The sequence below is a fragment of the Oncorhynchus masou genome, chromosome 32 (assembly GCF_036934945.1).
Source record: "Oncorhynchus masou masou isolate Uvic2021 chromosome 32, UVic_Omas_1.1, whole genome shotgun sequence".
NCBI lineage: Eukaryota > Metazoa > Chordata > Actinopteri > Salmoniformes > Salmonidae > Oncorhynchus > Oncorhynchus masou.
This window is the reverse complement of record NC_088243.1, coordinates 54,680,486-54,701,866: the sequence shown is the minus strand read 5'-3', so window position 1 is coordinate 54,701,866 and position 21,381 is coordinate 54,680,486. Positions and strand designations below refer to the sequence as shown.

At 40.8% G+C, this 21,381-nt stretch overlaps 2 protein-coding genes across 2 annotated transcripts; both read left to right on the top strand.

The window, feature by feature from the left end:
- The first annotated feature begins 4,202 nt into the window (after positions 1-4,202).
- Positions 4,203-5,654, top strand: LOC135526221 (C-X-C motif chemokine 11-1-like). Its single transcript, XM_064954394.1, has 4 exons — positions 4,203-4,450; positions 4,625-4,742; positions 4,858-4,935; positions 5,130-5,654. The coding sequence occupies exons 1-4, from the start codon at positions 4,387-4,389 to the stop codon at positions 5,209-5,211; spliced, it is 342 nt and encodes a 113-aa protein (XP_064810466.1). The 5' UTR covers positions 4,203-4,386; the 3' UTR covers positions 5,212-5,654.
- Positions 5,655-6,581: 927 nt separating this feature from the next.
- On the top strand, positions 6,582-15,413 carry LOC135526220 (putative monooxygenase p33MONOX). The gene is made up of 4 exons (XM_064954393.1): positions 6,582-6,736; positions 13,039-13,178; positions 13,349-13,539; positions 13,816-15,413. The coding sequence occupies exons 2-4, from the start codon at positions 13,048-13,050 to the stop codon at positions 14,022-14,024; spliced, it is 531 nt and encodes a 176-aa protein (XP_064810465.1). The 5' UTR covers positions 6,582-6,736; positions 13,039-13,047; the 3' UTR covers positions 14,025-15,413.
- Positions 15,414-21,381: the final 5,968 nt, after the last annotated feature.

The following is a 21,381-nucleotide window of genomic DNA, read 5'->3' as shown; positions in this document are numbered from 1 at the left end:
CTCTGCTGTTTCCTGAAGTCCACAATCATCTCCTTAGTTTTGTTGACGTTGAGTGTGAGGTTATTTTCCTGACACCACACTCCGAGGGCCCTCACCTCCTCCCTGTAGGCCGTCTCGTCGTTGTTGGTAATCAAGCCGACCACTGTTGTGTCGTCCGCAAACTTGATGATTGAGTTGGAGGCGTGCGTGGCCACGCAGTCGTGGGTGAACAGGGAGTACAGGAGAGGGCTCAGAACGCACCCTTGTGGGGCCCCAGTGTTGAGGATCAGCGGGGAGGAGATGTTGTTACCTACCCTCACCACCTGGGGGCGGCCCGTCAGGAAGTCCAGTACCCAGTTCCACAGGGCGGGGTCGAGACACAGGGTCTCGAGCTTGATGACGAGCTTGGAGGGTACTATGGTGTTGAATGCCGAGCTGTAGTCGATGAACAGCATTCTCACATAGGTATTCCTCTTGTCCAGATGGGTTAGGGCAGTGTGCAGTGTGGTTGAGATTGCATCGTCTGTGGACCTATTTGGGCGGTAAGCAAATTGGAGTGGGTCTAGGGTGTCAGGTAGGGCGGAGGTGATATGGTCCTTGACTAGTCTCTCAAAGCACTTCATGATGACGGAAGTGAGTGCTACGGGGCGGTAGTCGTTTAGCTCAGTTACCTTAGCTTTCTTGGGAACAGGAACAATGGTGGCCCTCTTGAAGCATGTGGGAACAGCAGACTGGTATAGGGATTGATTGAATATGTCCGTAAACACACCAGCCAGCTGGTCTGCGCATGCTCTTAGGGCGCGGCTGGGGATGCCGTCTGGGCCTGCAGCCGTGCGAGGGTTAACACGTTTAAATGTTTTACTCACCTCGGCTGCAGTGAAGAAGAGACCGCATGTTTCCGTTGCAGGCCGTGTCAGTGGCACTGTATTGTACTCAAAGCGGGCAAAAAAGTTATTTAGTCTGCCTGTGAGCAAGACATCCTGGTCCGTGAATGGGATGGATTTCTTCCTGTAGTCCGTGATTGACTGTAGACCCGGCCACATGCCTCTTGTGTCTGAGCCGTTGAATTGAGATTCTACTTTGTCTCTGTACTGACGCTTAGCTTGTTTGATAGCCTTACGGAGGGAATAGCTGCACTGTTTGTATTCAGTCATGTTACCAGACACCTTGCCCTGATTAAAAGCAGTGGTTCGCGCTTTCAGTTTCACGCGAATGCTGCCATCAATCCACGGTTTCTGGTTAGGGAATGTTTTAATCGTTGCTATGGGAACGACATCTTCAACGCACGTTCTAATGAACTCGCACACCAAATCAGCGTATTCGTCAATGTTGTTATCTGACGCAATACGAAACATGTCCCAGTCCACGTGATGGAAGTAGTCTTGGAGTGTGGAGTCAGCTTGGTCGGACCAGCGTTGGACAGACCTCAGCGTGGGAGCTTCTTGTTTTAGTTTTTGTCTGTAGGCAGGTATCAGCAAAATGGAGTCGTGGTCAGCTTTTCCGAAAGGGGGGCGGGGCAGGGCCTTATATGCGTCGCGGAAGTTAGTGTAACAGTGATCCAAGGTTTTTCCACCCCTGGTTGCGCAATCGATATGCTGATAAAATTTAGGGAGTCTTGTTTTCAGATTAGCCTTGATAAAATCCCCAGCAACAATGAATGCAGCCTCCGGATAAATGGTTTCCAGTTTGCAAAGAGTTAAATAAAGTTCGTTCAGAGCCATCGATGTGTCTGCTTGGGGGGGATATATACGGCTGTGATTATAATCGAAGAGAATTCTCTTGGTAGATAATGCGGTCTACATTTGATTGTGAGGAATTCTAAATCAGGTGAACAGAAGGATTTGAGTTCCTGTATGTTTCTTTCATCGCACCATGCCTCGTTAGCCATAAGGCATACGCCCCCACCCCTCTTCTTACCAGAAAGGTGTTTGTTTCTGTCGGCGCGATGCGTGGAGAAACCCGTTGGCTGCACCGCTTCGGATAGCGTCTCTCCAGTGAGCCATGTTTCCGTGAAGCACAGAACGTTACAGTCTCTGATGTCCCTCTGGAATGCTACCCTTGCTCGGATTTCATCAACCTTGTTGTCAAGAGACTGGACATTGGCAAGAAGATGCTAGGGAGTGGTGCACGGTGTGCCCGTCTCCGGAGTCTTCGTTTCCCTCTTTTTCGGAGTCGTTTTTTTGGGTCGCTGCATGCGATCCATTCCGTTGTCCTGTTTGTAAGGCAGAACACAGGATCCGCGTTGCAAAAAACATATTCTTGGTCGTACTGATGGTGAGTTGACGCTGATCTTATATACAGTAGTTCTTCTCGACTGTATGTAATGAAACCTAAGATGACCTGGGGTACTAATGTAAGAAATAACACGTAAAAAAAAAAAAAAAAAAACTGCATAGTTTCCTAGGAACACGAAGCAAGATGGCCATCTCTGTCGGCGCCGGACAGGTTCTAAACATGTCGTAATACCGAGCCCACAATAACGGACCGAACATACATCGAAACCAGGTGTGTAAAACAAAGACAAAACAAATGGAAAATTAAAAGTGGATCGGCGATGGCTAGAAGGCTGGTGACGTCGACCGCCGAACGCCGGAGAACAAGGAGAGGGACCGATTTCGGCGAAGTCGTGACACCATTACTGAATATAGCTGTAAAGGAAGAAAATGTGGAAAAAGTTTAGGGGTCTGAATACTTTCACTGTATTGGGTATATAGATGGGGTAATCATAAAAAAATCATGTTAACCACAATTATTTCTTAAATAGTGAGTCCATGCTACTGTTTACTCTTGAACTTATTTAAGGTTGCCATAACAAAGGAGTTGAATACTTATTGACTCAAGACATTTCAGCTTCAATTTCTTATTAAATTGAAAAAAAAACATTCCACTTTGACATTGTGGGGTATTGTGTGTAGATCAATGGCACAAAATATGAATTTAATCCCCCCAAAAAAATAAATGGAAAAAGTCAAGGGGTGTGAATAGTTTCTGAAGGCACTTTAATTAGTCCCAATGAAAGAATATGCAATAAAAAAAATGGTAAGCCCACCTAAAGACTCTTTATCACAATTACAACTGATCAAGTTTCCACACGTGATGTGAGCCATATTTATTAATTTGTATAACCTTTATTTAACTAAGCAAGTCAGTTAATTAAGAACAAATTCATATTTACAATGACGGCCTACACAGGCCAACGCTGGGCCAATTGTGCACTGCCCTATGGGACTCCCAATCACAGCCAGTTATGATACAGCCTGGAATCGAATCAGGGTCTGTAGTGATGCCTCTAGCACGGAGATGCAGTGCCTTAGACCGCTGCGCCACTCGGTAGCCCTAGAGACAAAACTCAGTTTGTCAATGACGACATAACTCAGCAAATGTACAGTTGGTGGAAAAATGTGTGTGACACGTGTTTTTTTTTTGATGGGGAACAGAAAGGTGAGAATTATAAAGCTTCTTACACTGGAAATATTAGAGGAGGTTCATCTGCAGAGATACTACATGTGTTAATGATGTGTGATGAGAGCAGTTCGGCAAAGACTCACTTCGCAATGGAACGGTCGGAAACCCCTTAATACTTACCCTCCTCCGCCACATAAAGATGCAGGCACACAACAAACACAAGACATTTTAACCCCCACATCTCTGAAACAATTGTTTGATGTATAACATTAAAAATACAGCAAATGATGATTGAAAATACATCCCAGTCATAGAAAGTTCTAGGGGATTAAATTATATTTCTATCCATTATTTCAGTTCCTAATTTATTTGATTAAGTTCCTACTAAACAGATTAAATTAACATAACATAGTAATAGGCCTACTGAGGTGAAAAATAATTTTCCACAGAGAATTTGAAATAATAATGAATAATATTATTTAAAGGCATATACATATTTTCCAGATACTCGGATTAGGGAGATTAACCACATCACATAAAGGGATTTTGTTAATTCCTCTGATCTATAGAAATTGTATTTATGTCACCATTCCTCTGACGAAACAATTTATTTAACTAGAATTTTAAAACAGTGACTCAAAGCCAATTGAAAAACTATACATCTTGAAAAGCCAGATGTATTATAAACCACACTAAAATGTAATAATTAAGTGAGGTTGCAGAGTAAAAGAGTGGGTGGATAAGAGCGGGGGGCATTTTCTTGTGGTTGCTAGTTAGTTTCAGTTTCCAACATAAAGGGACATTTCTTATGATCACTGGGAAGATAAAGGCTGTGTATATAAGGTGCCCCTTCTCTCAACTACTCATAGCACCTCTCTCTCGTCTCATCTCATATATCTCTTTACACACTCAAATCTTATCTCCAGTCCTCCATCTCTTCACACCAGACAGACTCATCTCGACCGACAGCTGTACCCGCAGGGAACACCACACCTTGAAAACATGACCATGATCACCAGAATACTCCTGCTCCTTGCTGTCACCATCTGTATCACAGTCGCCCAGCGTGAGTCTACCTCTTTTTTTACCATAATTATTATCACTATGGTATGGGACGTTTATTACATGCCAATATGATGTTTACATTTTTTGAGCATGATTAATTGTTTTTGTATTGCGATTTAGTCATTCCAAGTTGCTCGATTGTACTCAATTCATTGTCCACTGATTCTCTGTATAGGTTCTGTGAGCCAGCGATGTTTGTGTCGTAAGGTGCGGAACAGCTTTGGCGCTCCAAACACTGTTGAGGACATCCAGATCTATCCTCCAACTCCCTCCTGTGACAGGCTGGAGTTCATGTGAGTATATATCATCTCATCAGTTATGATGAGGATGATGATAATATGATGACATCAATTAAAATTAAAATCATTGCGAAGAAAATACCAATTGAATCATTCTATATCTTGATAGTGTTAGCCTTAAGAATGGAGTACAGTACTGCCTGGATCCCAGTATGAAGAAAGTGCAGAGACTTCTCACTCGCCTGATGTGAGTCATGTAAACCTATTTATTTTCTGTTTAGGAGTGTCATAATTTACTGTACGAAAGATTAAATCATTCTTTAAAGAACTAACATTGTTGATTTCATTTGTTTATTATTTAGTGCAACAGTTTGTTGAGGACATATGAGTGAAAGGTGCATGGGCTTGTCTCACCATTGTGTCCAATTGCTTAATTCACAGGAAGAAGTCCTCTCCCCCAACTGTCCCCACTCCAATTGAGGCCATCTCTAGTGAGAGAAGCATTGACTCTGCTGATATCTGATTCCCTGTCTCAGACTCCCTCTATAACTCCATTTAGCAGGGGTTCCCAAACTCGGTACTGTGGCCCCCACTTGCTGCACGTTTTGACTTTTGCCCGAGCACTCACTACACAGCTGATTCAAATAACCATAAATAGTCAAGCTTTGATAATTTGATTCATCTGTGTAGTGCTAGGGCAAAAACAAAAATGTGCACGGCGGGACAAATATGTTGTTATCCTATAAGGTCTGACATCCCATCACTCTGAATGTTTAAGGCCAAGTCAATGTCAAAGCAGTTTAATGCAGAAGCTTCTTGTTCTAATTAACTTTATACTTCTATTTTGTACTTTTTTTATATTTCAATTTCATATGTCTGTGTTGGGATGTTATGCTTTTGTGTTATGTTTGCACAGTTGTTGTCTCAAGTGATTTAAAATACTTAAATAAATCTATTTTCTCATGATTTTTTATGCGTTTCACTGGATAATTTTGTTATAAAGCAAAATGTATCAAATGAGAAGGAACATTGTTAATGGTTCTGAACCTGGAATCTTGTAAATAGTGCCATCTTGTGGCTGCAAAAGAGCAGAGCACTCCACGTAAATAGAGATGCCTGAGACAGGTCTAGCTTACAGAAGGAAAGCTTGCACTCTCATGCCACATTGCAGGTACACTGTACACAAAAATGGTAGCCTATACTACGGATGTCCTTTCCAGCTTCTAATAAATCTATGTGTTCTCTACGTCTTACATAAACTCCTGTTGGATTTGTTTCATGTTATTAATTATGTGTTCCCGGTCCAAAATGACCGCCCCGTTATATCTGAATATAAATCCATAACAATACATATATTATCACCTAATGTTGTGTTAGATATTTTTATCAACTTAAGTTCTTGTGAACATTCCAAGTTGTGAACTTCAATTGGCTATTTATGGCCTGTAGGCCTCATTGACCTGAGCTCATACAACTCGTTTTTGAGTAAAAAAAAGCACAATGTATGGATTATTTTGTCTATAACCAATACTCAGATGAATCATATTGTGCTATTTATCACAGACTACTACTTCAAGTCAGTTTCTTGGCCTCTCTCTTGGTCTCTCTCCTCACCAGTGTCATGATCAAAGATTTGATCAAGAGCCTCACATACATATATACATATACCGATTGGTCATTGTGCTGCCACAGAATGCATTGTCGGCAGAATAAAAAAGCTTTATATACCAGAGCTGTGAGAAAAGTTCAATATATTATTTAAACAATGTTGAAACAATTAAAGAACTGCCTGTTCCACATTTGAGTGCTATTTGTGCTGTGCATGTTGCCAGGCAACACAGTTAAATGAGACGAGCCCACGTTTTCCTAAAACAGCCAATCAGAACACCTGTAACAAAGGGAGAATGAGGCCATTTTTAGGTTCGTAGCTGCAATACACATTGTACCTTCGTGCTGTATTTGTTTATTACACTTGAAAAACAACCAATAATGGATAAAATGAGAGAGTGGATTGGCCTGGAGAGTCAAAGAAATCTTCCCATGAAAAGGTATTTGATCAGAGCCATATCTTGCTATTTGTCAAGGCATAACAGTTGAATAGTTAACCGACCTTTACATAACGTCAACGTAGCTAATTTAGCTAGCACAAAGTGTACCTCTACGTGTATTCTGCCGATATCGTATCTGGACAGCAAAGTAACGTTCGTTATTTTTGTAATCATTGTGTGTTAAATAACGCTAACATCGTTAGTTTAAGCATTTTTAGTTAGCCGACGTTTACCGCTGCTCAGGCTCTAACCAATTTGGTCCATGCAATATTCGCGTTTTCACTGGGCTAGCTAACCCGTTAGCTACTAGCGAGCTGTGTTTGTGTGGTTGTCGTCAAAGAAACATCACACTAACGTTATGGGTAACTTTAAAGAGTTTACTTGGTGGCAGGTTAGCTAGCTATGTTGTTGTTTAGTTAGCCAACTCAAAAGATTTGTCAAGCCACATGGTTGGTTGTCATTTCGAGCTAAACAAATAAGCCTATGCTAAGTTTCAGAAATGGCCCATTGGCGCACCTCTTAAACCTGGTTTCCCAAACTCGGCCCTTGGTGCACGTTTTTTTTTTTTTTTTTGCCGTAGCACTACACAGCTGATTCAAATAGCCAACTCGTCAAGCTTTGATTATTTGAATCAGCTGTGTAGTAGTGCTAGGGCAAACACCAAGACGTGGCCTCCATGACCGAGTTTGGGAAACCCTGGCTGCTTTCCAAACACTGCAAAGACATCCTATCCCCTCAGCCCTCAAATTAAGTGGACACCTCTGTCTGACAAGTATACACTTGCGGGGCAAGGGAGGAAGGAAATATATATATATATATATATCTCATTGTGTGTGTGTATATATTAGAGGTCGACCGATTATGATTTTAACGCCAATACCGATTATTGGAGGACCAAAAAAGCAGATGCCGATTAATCGGCTGATTTTTTTTATTTGATTTGTAATAATGACAATTACAACAATACTGAATGAACACTTATTTTAACTTAATATAATACATCAATAAAATCAATTTAGCCTTAAGTAAATAATGAAACATGTTCAATTTGGTTTAAATAATGCAAAAACAAAGTGTTGAAGAAAGTAAAAGTGCAATATGTGCTATGTAAGAAAGCTAACATTTCAGTTCCTTGCTCAGAACATGAGAACATATGAAAGCTGGTGGTTCCTTTTAAGATGAGTCTTCAATATTCCCAGGTAAGTTTTAGGTTGTAGTTATTATAGGACCATTTCCCTCTATACCATTTGCATTTCATTAACCTTTGACTATTGGATGTTCTTATAGGCACTTTAGTATTGCCAGTGTAACAGTATAGCTTCCGTCCCTCTCCTCGCTCCTCCCTGGGCTCGAACCAGCAACACAACGACAACAGCCACCATCGAAGCATTGTTTCCCATCGCTCCACAAAATCCGCGGCCCTTGCAGAGCAACTACTCCAAGTCTCAGCGAGTGACGTTTGAAACGCTATTAGCGCGCACCCCGCTAACTAGCAAGCCATTTTACATCATTTACACCAGCCTAATCTCGGGAGTTGATAGACTTGAAGTCATAAACAGTGCAATGCTTGAAGCATTGTGAAGAGCTGCTGGCAAAAAGCACGAAAGTGCTGTTTGACTGAATGCTTACGAGCCTGCTGGTGCCTACCATTTCTCAGTCAGACTGCTCTATCAAATCATAGACTTAATTATAACATAATAACACTCAGAAATACAAACCTTAGGTCATTGATATGGTCGAATCTGGAAACAATCATCTCGAAAACAAAATGTTTATTCTTTCAGTGAAATACGAAACTGTAACGTATTTTTATCTAACGGGTGGCATCCATAAGTCTAAATATTCCTGTTACATTGCACAACCTTCAATGTTATGTCATAATTACGTAAAATTCTGGCAAATTAGTTCTCAACAAGCCAGGCGGCCCAAACTGTTGCATAAACCCTGACTCTGCGTGAAATGGACGCAAGAGAAGTGACACAATTTCACCTGATTAATATTGCCTGCAAACCTGGATTTCTTTTAGCTAAATATGCAGGTTTAAAAATATATACTTCTGTGTATTGATTTTTAAACAGGCATTGATGTTTATGGTTAGGTACAGTCGTGCAACGATTGTGCTTTTTTCGCAAATGCGCTTTTGTTAAATCATCCCCCGTTTGGCAAAGTTGGCTGTCTTTTTTAGGAAGAAATAGTCTTCACACAGTTCGCAAGGAGCCAGGCGGCCCAAACTGCTGCATATACCCTGACTCTGTTGCAAGAGAAGTGACACATTTTCCCTAGTTAAAAGAAATTCAAGTTACCAGGCCATATAGGGACAATTAGGAGGCCTGCGTCTTGTAACCGTAGCGTACGTGAAGGTATGTACGGCAGGACCAAATCAGAGAGATAGGTAGGAGCAAGCCCATGTAATGCTTTGTAGGTTCGCAGTAAAACCTTGAAATCAGCCCTTGCCTTAACAGGAAGCCAGTGTAGGGAGGCTAGCACTGGAGTAATATGATCAAATTGTTTTGTTCTAGTCAGGATTCTATTAGCCGTATTTTGCACTAACTGAAGTTTATTTAGTGCTTTATCCAGGTAGCCGGAAAGTAGAGCATTGCAGTAGTCAAACCTAGAAGTAACAAAAGCATGGATGAATTTTTTTGCATTTTTGGGAAAAGTTTCTGATTTATGCAATGTTACGCCGATGGAAAAAAGCTGTCCTTGAAACAGTCTTGATGTGTTCGTCAAAAGAGAGATCCGGGTCCAGAGTAACGCTAGGTCCTTCACAGTTTTATTTGAGACGACTGTACAACCATTAAGATTAATTGTCAGATTCAACAGAAAATCTCTGTTTCTTGGGACCTAGAACAAGCATCTCTGTTTTGTCCGAATTTAAAAGTAGAAAGTTTGCAGCCATCCACTTCCTTATGTCTGAAACACATGCTTCTAGCGTGGGCAATTTTGGGGCTTCACTATATTTCATTGAAATGTACTGCTGTGTGTCATCCGCATAGCAGTGAAAGTTAACATTATGTTTTCGAATGACATCCCCAAGAGGTAAAATATATATAGTGAAAACAATAGTGGTCCTAAAACGGAACCTTGAGGAACACCGAAATTTACAGTTGATTTGTCAGAGGACAAACCATTCACAGAGACAAACTGATATCTTTCCGACAGATGGTCATTATGGCCAAACAGTTCTATTTTTGTTTCATCAGACCAGAGGACATTTCTCCAAAAAGTAAGAACTTTGTCCACGTAAACCCTGTTTCTTGTCTGCATCGAAGTAGCAATCCTTGTACTTAGCATCGAGCATGGTGGCAACACAGTAAAGAGGCTCAGAGAGAATGCCACCAAATTGCTTGTTCACAGCCTCTAGTAGAGTACTTTTGCAATATGTGTCGGCAGTTTTGTTGAGCAGGCGTTTCAATGCCATAAGAGGGTACCACGTCTGCTGCAGACGCAGTTTATGAGCTTATTTCTCGAGTCAGTTGTTTGAATGGAGCTAGGAGTGTGTTCATGTTTTCAATGAGAGTCCACAGGTTTGTACTGATTATTGCAGGTAACTCCTGGTCGGCTGCGTACCCGCCAAGCACTCATTTCTGTTCCAGCAGGTCCTCCATCATGTAAAAAGTACCGTTCCATTGGGTGGAAACGTCTTGCTTAAGCCTTTTTGTTTTCACTCCAAGCTGCTCCTGTATTGCTTGCAGGTGGCGGCTGTATGCTAGCTGTGAGTGTTTAAAATGACCCACTATCTTCCTACCTGTTGCCACTGTCAGATATGCTGCATTGGACCAAAACACCTTCGTTCGCAGCCATTTGCAGCGTGTGTGCCATGCATGGCAAACTGGCGACTCCGCATTCTTCCGAAGCCTTTGTCATGTTACGTGCATTATCACGTAGCACAGCATGTACTTTGTTCTTGGGGATTTTCCAAGTTTCAAACATGTTCTCAAATGCCATTGAAATGGCAGCAGCGGTATGAGAACCAGCACATTCTTGAGCATGTACGAAATCCTTGTCTACCCACTGTGCTGTCAGACTCTGCATGCTCATGGGGCTGACATCGCTGGTCCAAATGTCAGTTGTGAAGCTAATAGCAGTGACGCCCATAGCAAGTAGCTCATGGATGTGCGTTTCAACAATACTTTGTTGAATGTCTGGGGGGATGCACTTTCAAATGAGTAATTAGGTTTGTGGTATTAAAAGATTTCACTTTCTCCGGTCCTTGGAAAATAATAGCAGCACAAACGTTGCATATGGTCTTTTTGTTATCTTCCTTGGAAACTTCAAAATAGACCCACGTAGCAGACATTGTGGGCTAGGTTAGGAAGGCTGTATTTTTCATGGTGTCATTACCTCATCTACCTACGTTATACAGGTATGCATGTCAGCTTTGTCATCGGTTTTGCACATCGGTGTTAAACTATACATAGAGCCGATGCCGATGTTGGCATTTTTGCTAATATCTGCCGATTCCGATATGCTTACCGACTCTATCGTGCATCCCTACTATAAAGGTGTGTGTCATTTCAACGTTCTGTTTTATTTGTAAATTGTTTCTCACTGATATGAAAGATAAGGTCCTTTTGCTTCCAAAACCGTACCGCAAGCGATGCATGTTACTGTTCAGATGGAGTGTCTGGGCTCTGAAACTCACCCATACAGAAGACGTCTTCTTCACCATGATTCTTCTGTAATGTAATGGAACTGAGTCATGATCAAGGGCTAAGTGGTTGTATGACATCATAATTTGGTCCCCAACCGGCTTGTGAGCAGAGAACTAAGAGGGAACAGTGTATACGCTGCATTCGAATGATGAGCACTACAGTGATCAGAACTCGAAAGGAAAGGATTGCAACAGTGAGGACAAACCGAGGATGCAGGAGCATAGTACACACAGACATATGGGATATTCCTCCCAACATTCCCAGAAGGAATGTAGAATGATGGAACATAGAGAATATCGTTCTAGAGATTGTTGATTTTGGTTAATACTGACTCAAAAAGGTAAGATTGGAGCTTGGGTAGCATGCTTTTTCATTAGCCTATCACGGTTCTATGGATTTCATTAGCTGGGAAACTCTCTAGATAGGAGACTAGGCTGAGTCTTCTGGGAATTTTGATACCTAGCTGGGAAACCTTATTTGACTCTGGGAACCCTGCTATGGATTATATAGGGAATAGGGGTTGTTTGGTGACAGGCCTTGACTTGTGCTGGTGGGTGCAGGACAGTTGTGGTCTGCCTGTTTATTATTTGGCCTGAGGAAAACACTCCCTGGCTTGATGCCTCTGAGTTATATGCTTGTGTATAATGAAAATACGTGGCATGCAGTGATCATATAATTTTGGACTGAGGAGCAGTGGTGGAAGAATTACAGAATTTTCATATCTTGAGTTAAAGTAAAGATATCTTATTAGAAAAAGTAAAACTCACCCAGTAAAATACTACTTGAGTAAGTCTAAAAGTATTTGGGTTCAAATATAGTTAAGTATCAAATGTAAATGTATTTGCTAAAATATACTAAAAGTATAAATCATTTCTAATTTTTTATATAAAGAACATTTTGTTTTTTATTTTTACGAATAGCCAGGGGCATGCTCCAACACTGACATCATTTACAAACAAAGCATGTGTTTAGTGAGTCCGTCAGATCAGAGGCAGTAGGGATGACCAAGGATGTACTCTTGATAAGTGTGTGAATTAGACCATTTTCCTGTCCTGCTAAGTATTCAAAAGGGCACGAGTACTTTTGGGTGTCAGGGAAAATGTATAAAGTACATTATTTTCTTTATGAATGTAAGTAAAGTAAAAGTTGTCAACAATATAAATAGTAAAGTACAGACACCCTAAAAAACTACTTAAGTAGTACTTTCAGGTATTTTTTTTTACTTCAGTACTCTTTACCACTGCTGACAAGAATGTTATTCCTGCATAGAGAGGGGTCTTAGAAGATCATTATTCTGGGCACCAGTCAAATGGACATTGTGTAGCCTGGTGGGCTGCCAGAAAATCTTCTGTTTAGTGGCCCCCTTAGGTTAACCACTCATCTCTCGCACTGACTGCGGACAACAGTTTCCAAATAAATAAAAAACAGGCCAAACTGGTCTTTGGTTTGTGTGTTTACGTGGCCCACCATCATTTGACCCGCCTCAATGTCACAATCTTGCTCTTGGGTCTCGTCATTTGGGTAGTTGTCTGTGTATGTGTGTCTTTACCATGCAAAACGCATGCCTCTCGCTCCCTCATGGGCTGCAGACGAGTGCTACTGAACAACATGTCTAAGCTGCATCTTTCTACCTCTTTGTCTCTGCAGAAGCTGAGAATGCCAAGTGGGGACTTCAAGGAGGACAGGCTTACGACATCAGCTCAATCCACCCCTTGTGGCACCCCTTCCAGCACCCCCTGTGTTACCCCCAGCATCAGCCCCCACTCCTCACCGATACTCAACCGCAGGTATGTATCAAATGGCTATTTTTGGCTATTTTTGAAGAGTTCCTGTAGTAGAATAGACGTCCACTCCCTCTGAATGAGCACTAGATTCAAATCTGAGTAATATTTTTAGATGGCACATTAGGTTCAATTGTTCTATGTCTCTAACAGCTTTGTTGTGTGTGGGCATACAGGAGCTGGTTCAACAGCCAGAGTCTTGCACTATTTCTCGCTGCCCCAGAGCTCAGTAGTCCTAACCTCAGCCCTGAAATGGGAGGCAACGAGGGAGGAGGTGGAGCGGGAGGGGAGAGGTGGAGCTTATTTGGAACTTCTCGCCCAGTAGTACAGAAGTCCACTACTGACCCCGGTTCAGAAACCAACACAGGTGAGAAATCAGTCCCTCAGGAGTTTCAATTATCAGGACTGTTGGCAGAGCTTTCTTTGTATTTATATTTTTTTTTTTTAAGTGAGAAGGGTCTAAGAATAGACTTTGTGTTCCCAAGAGAGAATGTGTGAATTATAGTCTTCTATAGTCAAGTCAGCATTTCGGTTTCTAAAAAATAACTTGAAATGTAATAGATGTTGCAGTTTTTTTGCTTTGATGATGCCATATCTTTTTGTCAGGTGCGTTAACAACCTTGTCTCCTCTGCTCTTCCTCAGGCTTCACACTAAAGTCATACTTTGGCGTGCAGAAGTCTAGCACCATGGAGGGCATCAAGACCCAGGTCAACCTCATGGTGGATGACCCTGCCAAGTTCAACCCCCCCAAGATTGAGATCAACAGCATCGAGGGCAACAGACCCCTCCAGACCCGCCCACACAAACTCAAACCCCGGGACATGAACGTCCTGACACCATCTGGATTCTGATACCCTTGCCTCCCTGTTGGCCAATAGTAGGTCTACTACCCTCCCCTAACTCCTAAGCCTCCTCAGCTTCTGTGGAACACCGAGATGGAAAACATGGAGGACAAGCTACAGAACTATATCCCCATATTCCCTGAACCCTGATGTTTTATATGACTCTATGCCTGCTCCCCCCACTTCTCCTCAATTAAAGCACCAAACGGAGCATTTCCATCCACCTCGCCTCAAGAGGGTCACTTTTTTTGGAGGGGTGCTTTGTCATACAATGCCCTGTTGTCGTCTGCTTCTCAGTGATGTCATGAGATAGAAATTGTGGTTTTGATGTTTCATGAGTCCCCTGCTTTGGATGAAAACCCCCAAGCTCATTGTATTTCACTCACTTTCAATTAAAGCACTGTACAGTACCCAGCCAATGTCATTTCACTCAACTATACTCAATCGCCTCTGACGCTTTAGTTTTTTTTTTTTATCACAAATTTAACAGTGAGTGTGGTTTTACTGACGTTGTGCCTAAGCTTGCTTCTGGCATCTTGGTCACATCAGTTGATCTTTTTTTTTTTTTTTTTTGAAAGATGATTGGCTACTGCTAACCAGGATTATTTGTATTTGTTTTTCTTCATAACATCCAGATATTGTTTGTTAGTATTTGTGTCATGATATTTGTCATACCAGTCTGTAATGCTTTAAGAATATTGATATGAAGTACAATGCATTGAAATGGTCATTTTAAAAGCTTTTTTTAAATGGACTATTATTTTAGAATGAATACTGTTCTTTGTTTTTGCAAGATGTTCCAAGATGAATTCCAATAACTATAGCTTGGTCCACTGATTTGGGCTGTAAATAATTTCAACACTAACAAAAGTATTCCAATGTTTCTGGTTAATTATTTATCTTAATTGCTAACTTTAAAGGGCCGGCTCCCCCATATGAAAGCCAATTACATTTTGACTGGTACTGTATGTGTTTATGATCCAGCTTTCGTCTAAGAAATAAATGGTGTTTTGGGATGGGGTTACTAGCTAGTTGTATTTTACGTTGCACACGAGTATAACATCCCACATTAGATTTTTTTATTGTCACGTACACCATAGGTGCAGGTAAATGTGTTGTTTTACAGGGTCAGCCATAGTACGTTACCCCAGGAGCAAGTTAGGTTTAAGTGCCTTGCTGAAGGGCACATTGGCAGATTTTTCACCTTGTCAGTTCGGCTATTCGAATCAGCGACCTTTCGGTTAATGGCCCAACCGCTAGGATACGTGCCCCCATTAGAAAATATTGTTGGTTTAAAAATAAAAGTTGTGAAAATGTTGCTGATTTGACCATTACATCTTATGGACACTAGATGGCACAAGAAGCTCTGAGGGTGAAATAAAGAGGACTCAAAAGATATTATTGTTGGCGAGTCTCATTTTTTACATTGTGTTTTTAACTGTGTCCGAGAGGATCAAAACTCTTATGTAATCATGGGTAAATTGTGATCGATTGACGGATCTACAAATAATGAGTAGTGATTTCCCCATGACCCATCAAGGTGTTGATGCTGTCGAACACGGCCATTGAATTCATTACAATAGATAAAACAGATTCTGTATTGCCAGCACATTCTAAAGGCAAAATCAACAATAGCACTCAACCAACGTTCCCTCAAAAAAAAAATTGTCTCTGCAAATTTCAGGTCTGCTGAGCGCAAACTTCAATATTGTAAGAATTCTGTGCAACTTCCAGTGTGCGTTTACTGTGAACACTGGCTGTACCTGCTTTAAGTTACAGTTTTAACAGTGACTAGGTAGGCTACTGTGGCTATTTGATCATAATGTAGTCCAGCCAAACTCAACTGGTGGTCTGAGTCCGGACCCAGAGAAGGACAACATCGCACTTTTTTATATAAATGTCAAATTATTTTTAGACAGCTTTTAAAAAATCTACCGGGTGCAGCAGACACAAATGTATTTCTCTCGATGCAACGCCCGCCTCTACTAGTGCCCCTTCTAATACAATCACGTGGATATATGCAAATACAAGAGGCGGTGTCTTACACAATCAATCCAAATATCCTATGTGGAACCTTGCAAATGTTTGTTTGTTTTTTTTTATACATATTTTTTAATAAAAACAAATCCATACAGGAAGTACATGTGGGAACACAAGTATATATAAATAATATACAAAGGACAATTGGGCTAGGGGGTACAGTATCACATTACACAAGGACCTTAAAGGACATACATACACTTGTTATTATACAGCTTTTTTGTTAGTAGAGTATTGTCTTAAAATACAGTTCAATTTATTTTTGTAAGGTAAGAAAATGTGGTGTTTTGTTTGTAAATTTACATGTGTGAATATGAAATTTGGCCAAAAGAATAATGAAATTAAATACATAAAAATGTTTCATCTTATTTCTATCGTAGGTAAAGAATCCAAGCAGTACATCTCCACAATAGTGTAAGATCTTCATAAGTGTGTTTGATTATAAATCTACTGATGTCTTGCCACAGTCTTCTTACATGAATACAATTCCAAAAAATATGCAACACTTTCTGGGTGGTCATTACAAAAGGAACCATTTGAGTTTGTTTTCCATAAACTTCTTCATATAGTGGTTGGCAGGATAATATTTATGAATAATTTTAATGGAAACTTACTTGATTTTGTTAACATGTGTGTGGCAACATCCAAACTTTTTTCCAACAGATATCAATAAATCCATTCCAACAAGGCATGACATAAGTTATAGATACAACATCCTGCTGAAACAAGGTTCGTTTCGCTCTGTTGTTGAATGGACCAAAAGAGAAACAAATCTTTCCTACTGATGAGTAAACAGGGTCAATGGAAAGTAGGTTCTGAGGGTCAGGTCTTGACACGTTTCTGAATAATAAAGCAACACCTGAGAGAATGGCATCTAAAACAATTACGAAATCTTTAGGTGTTACAGGGACCTTGTAAAGTGATACGAATTCCTTATAACTAAGTAAACGACCCTCTGCATTTACCAGTTGGCTTACCAATAGGATATTATTTTGGAACCAATATTCTAAAAACAAAGAAGTATTTTTATACAATATATCCCGATTGTATAAAAATACAACTTTGTTTTTAGAATTTTGGTTCCGAAATAATATCCTATTGGTCAGGTGTCACCACAGACCCTGGTTTGATGCCAGGCTGTATCACAACCGGCCGTGATTGGGAGTCCCATAGGGCGGTGCACAATTGTCCCAGCATTGTCCGGGTTAGGGTTTTGATGGGGTCGGCCGTCAATGGAAATAAAATAAAAGACCTATATCTATCCTGCCCTTCCTTTCTAAAGTCTTCGAAAGCCAAGTTAACAAACAGATCCCCCGGCCATTTCGAATCCCACCGTACCTTCTCCGCTTAGCAATCTGGTTTCCTAGCTGGTCATGGGTGCTCCTCAGCCATGCTCAAGGTCCTAAACGATATCATAACCGCCATCAATAAAAGACTGAAAACTGTTGTTCACAAATGCTCTCCATCCAACCTCACTGAGCTCGAGCTGTTTTGCAAGGAGGAATGGGAAAACATTTCAGTCTCTCAATGTGCAAAACTGATAGAGACATACCCCAAGCGATTTACAGCTGTAATCACAGCAAAAGGTGGCGCTACAAAGTATTAACTTAAGGGGGCTGAATAATTTTGCATGCCCAATTTTTCAGTTTTTGATTTGTTAAAAAAGTTTGAAATATCCAATAAATGTCGTTCCACTTCATGATTGTGTCCCACTTGTTGTTGATTCTTCACAAAAAATACAGTTTTATATCTTTATGTTTGAAGCCTGAAATGTGGCAAAAGGTCGCAAAGTTCAAGGGGGCCGAATACTTTCGCAAGGCACTGTATATCAATGATGTTGCTGCTGGTGATTCTCTGATCCACCTCTACACAGATGACATCATTCTGTATACTTCTGGCCCTTCTTTGGGCACTGTGTTAAACCTCCAGACGAGCTTCAATGCCATACAACACTCCTTCCGTGGCCTCCAACTGCTCTTAAATGCTAGTAAAACTAAATGCATGCTCTTCAACCGATCTTCAACCATCTAGCATCACTACTCTGGACGGTTCTGACTTAGAATATGTGGATAACTACAAATACCTAGGTGTCTGGGTAGACTGTAAACTCTCGTTCCAGACTCACATTAAGCATCTCCCTATCGGCTCCCTATTTCGCAACAAAGCCTCCATCATTCTTGCTGCTAAACATACCCTTGTAAAACTGACTATCCTTCCGATCATTGGATGTAGTCTATCAAGGATGTAGTCTATCACAGTGCCATCTGTTTTGTCACCAAATCCCCATATAAGACCCACCACTGCGACCTGTATGCTCTCGTTGGCTGGCCCTCGCTTCATATTCGTCACAAACCCACTGGCTCCAAGTCTTTGCTAGGTAAAGCCCTGCATTATCTCAGCTCACTGGTCACCATAGCAACACCCACCCGTAGCATGCGTTCCAGCAGGTATATTTCACTGGTCATCCCCAAAGCCAACTCCTGCATTATTGGCATAACCTGAAAGGCCGCTCAGCAAGGAAGAAACCACTGCTCCAAAACCGCCATAAAAAAAGCCAGACTACGGTTTGCAACTGTACATGGGGACAAAGATTGTACTTTTTGGAGAAATGTCCTCTGGTCTGATGAAACAAAAATAGAAAAGGCCTGTAACAAAATTTGAAAAGGTTTCAAAACAAATGTCCTTGTTAAACTTTGACACAAAGTAGTCTGTGATAAATAGCACAATATGTTTAATTTGAGTATTTGTTATAGTCAAAATAATCCATACATTATGCTTTTTCCACTCAAAAATGAGTTGTATGAGCTCAGGTCAATGAGGCCATAAATAGCAAATAGAAGTTCAAACCTTGTAATGTTCACAGTAACTTATGTTGATAAAAAGATCTAACCCAACATTAGGTGATAATATATGTATTATTATGATTTATAATCAGCTATAATGGGGCGGTTATTTTGGACCAGAAACACAGAATGAATTAACATGAAACGAACTGTCACGCCTTGGTCTTAGTATTTTGTGTTTTAGTTAATTAGTTGGTCAGGCCAGGGTGTGACATGGGTTTATGTTATTGTGTTGTCGTATTGGGGTTTTTGTAGGCATTGGGATTGTAGTTGATTAGGGGTGTGTTTAGTTTAGGTTTGGCTGCCTGAAGCGGTTCTCAATCAGAGTCAGGTGATTCTTGTTGTCTCTGATAGGGAACCGTATTTAGGTAGCCTGGGTTTCACTGTGTATTTCGTGGGTGATTGTTCCTGTCTCTGTGTAGTTTCACCAGATAGGCTGTAATTAGGTTTCACGTTCCGTTTTGTTGTTTTGTATTTGTCTAAGTTATTTTCATGTATTCGTCATTTGTTTCATTAAAAAACATGAGTAACCAACACGCTGCATTTCGGTCCGACTCTTTCGACAAATGAAGAACGCTGTTACACGAACACAACAGGTGGGTTAAGTATTTATGTAAATTGTTATGGCTGTATTGTTTTAAAAACCCAATAATGTTGTGGTTCCATCAGACACGCGAACATTGGGTGAATAACAAAAACATGAACACCACACAAGGGTTAAATGTATGCTCACTCAGCTGTGCTTCACAAGTAATACAATAAAGGCTCTATTACTGGTGTGATCACACAGCCTACCCCACATTTTGAAATATATATTTTTTTAAACGTCCTGAACAACAATGCATTGGCAGGGCAATTCAAGCAAAGCCAAAATGTGGTGATAATGTATTGGCCCTACACTGCACAAATCTAATTTCTTCAGTAATGTTTTTAATTGGTTCATGTTACATAGGCTATGTTAAAGGTCATGTTAAAAAAGACATTGAGCGGTAGATCTCAGCTAGCATTTTGACCTAGAAAATTATCTTAACTTAGAAAAGGTTGGTGACCACTGTTCTAGAGCTTTCCCTGTTAACACTATCAAAGTTTCCCTGTGGCAATTGTGATCGAATCAACGCAATATTAGCCACTTCCAATGCAACATACTGAAACAAATGAACTATGCAAGAAGGTTTTGTTGTCGGCAGAACGCATTTGAGTAGGATTCTGTTGCATTGACAAGCACAATGTACTCTACACAGACCTGTGCGGCATAACCAATCAGAGCTGCAGTAGGCCTATATGACAATAGATGGATATATGGATATATGGATATAGATGGATGTATGGATATAGATGGATATACGGATCTGTGCAATTCACTTTGAACTGGACTATGTTTAATAGCATCAGAGGTCATGAGTAGAAGCGCTTGTTCTGAAATCAAGTCAAGAGCTGCATGTAGCCACCTGCACATTTTGTTAATATCCTTTGTAAGTTAGTGAGATAATAGCCCAGTTATAGATCATTTGTAGTCAACAGTAGGGTAGTGATAGCTCCTACAAGAGCACAAAACGTGTACATTTCTAGACATCTTTGAAAAGCGAGTCAGGTAAATCACTTTTTTGTCTTAAAAGGGGCAGTGTTGTATTTTGTGACAGTGGATAAAGTGGATAAACAGGTTAATGTCAATCCCTGCATGTTTTGTTCAAAAGTCTCATGGAATATAGACCTACATTGAACACCACACATTGGCTGCTACTGTAGGCTGAATGATAGAACAGCTAATTACATGATAAAATGTTATAGGATATACACTGCTCAAAAAATAAAGGCAAAACTAAAATAACACATCCTAGATCTGAATGAATAAAATATTCTTATTAAATACTTTTTAATTACATAGTTGAATGTGCTGACAACAAAATCACCCAAAAATTATCAATGGAAATCAAATCAAATCAAATCAAATTTATTTATATAGCCCTTCGTACATCAGCTGATATCTCAAAGTGCTGTACAGAAACCCAGCCAGCCACTTGCTAAAACCCCAAACAGCAAGCAATGCAGGTGTGAGGAAGCATCTCGGTGCCTAATGGAAAAACTCCCTAGCGAAATGGAGGGCCAAAACCTAAAGAAGAAACCTACTGACCCAGGAACCAGGCTCATGCTGGAGGATGGCAGGCAGTCCTCTTCTCCAGAATCTGTCACGTCTGTCACATGTGGTCAGTGTGAACTTGCTTTCATCTGTGAAGAACATGGCGCCAAGATGTTCAAATGTTCATAAATGACCAAACGCATGGGCTGTACGCACAACCCCACCTGTGGACGTAATAACCCTCAGAACTGTTTCTGAGTTGAAACTGGACATTTGCCTGCTGGAGGTCATTTTGCACGGCTCTGGTGGACTGCTCCTCCTTGACAAAGCAAGGTAGTCATCATGTCAAGTAGTCCTGGGGCATGGTCCTGGGCTCAGGTCATGTTGAAACTGGAGCAGCAGCAAA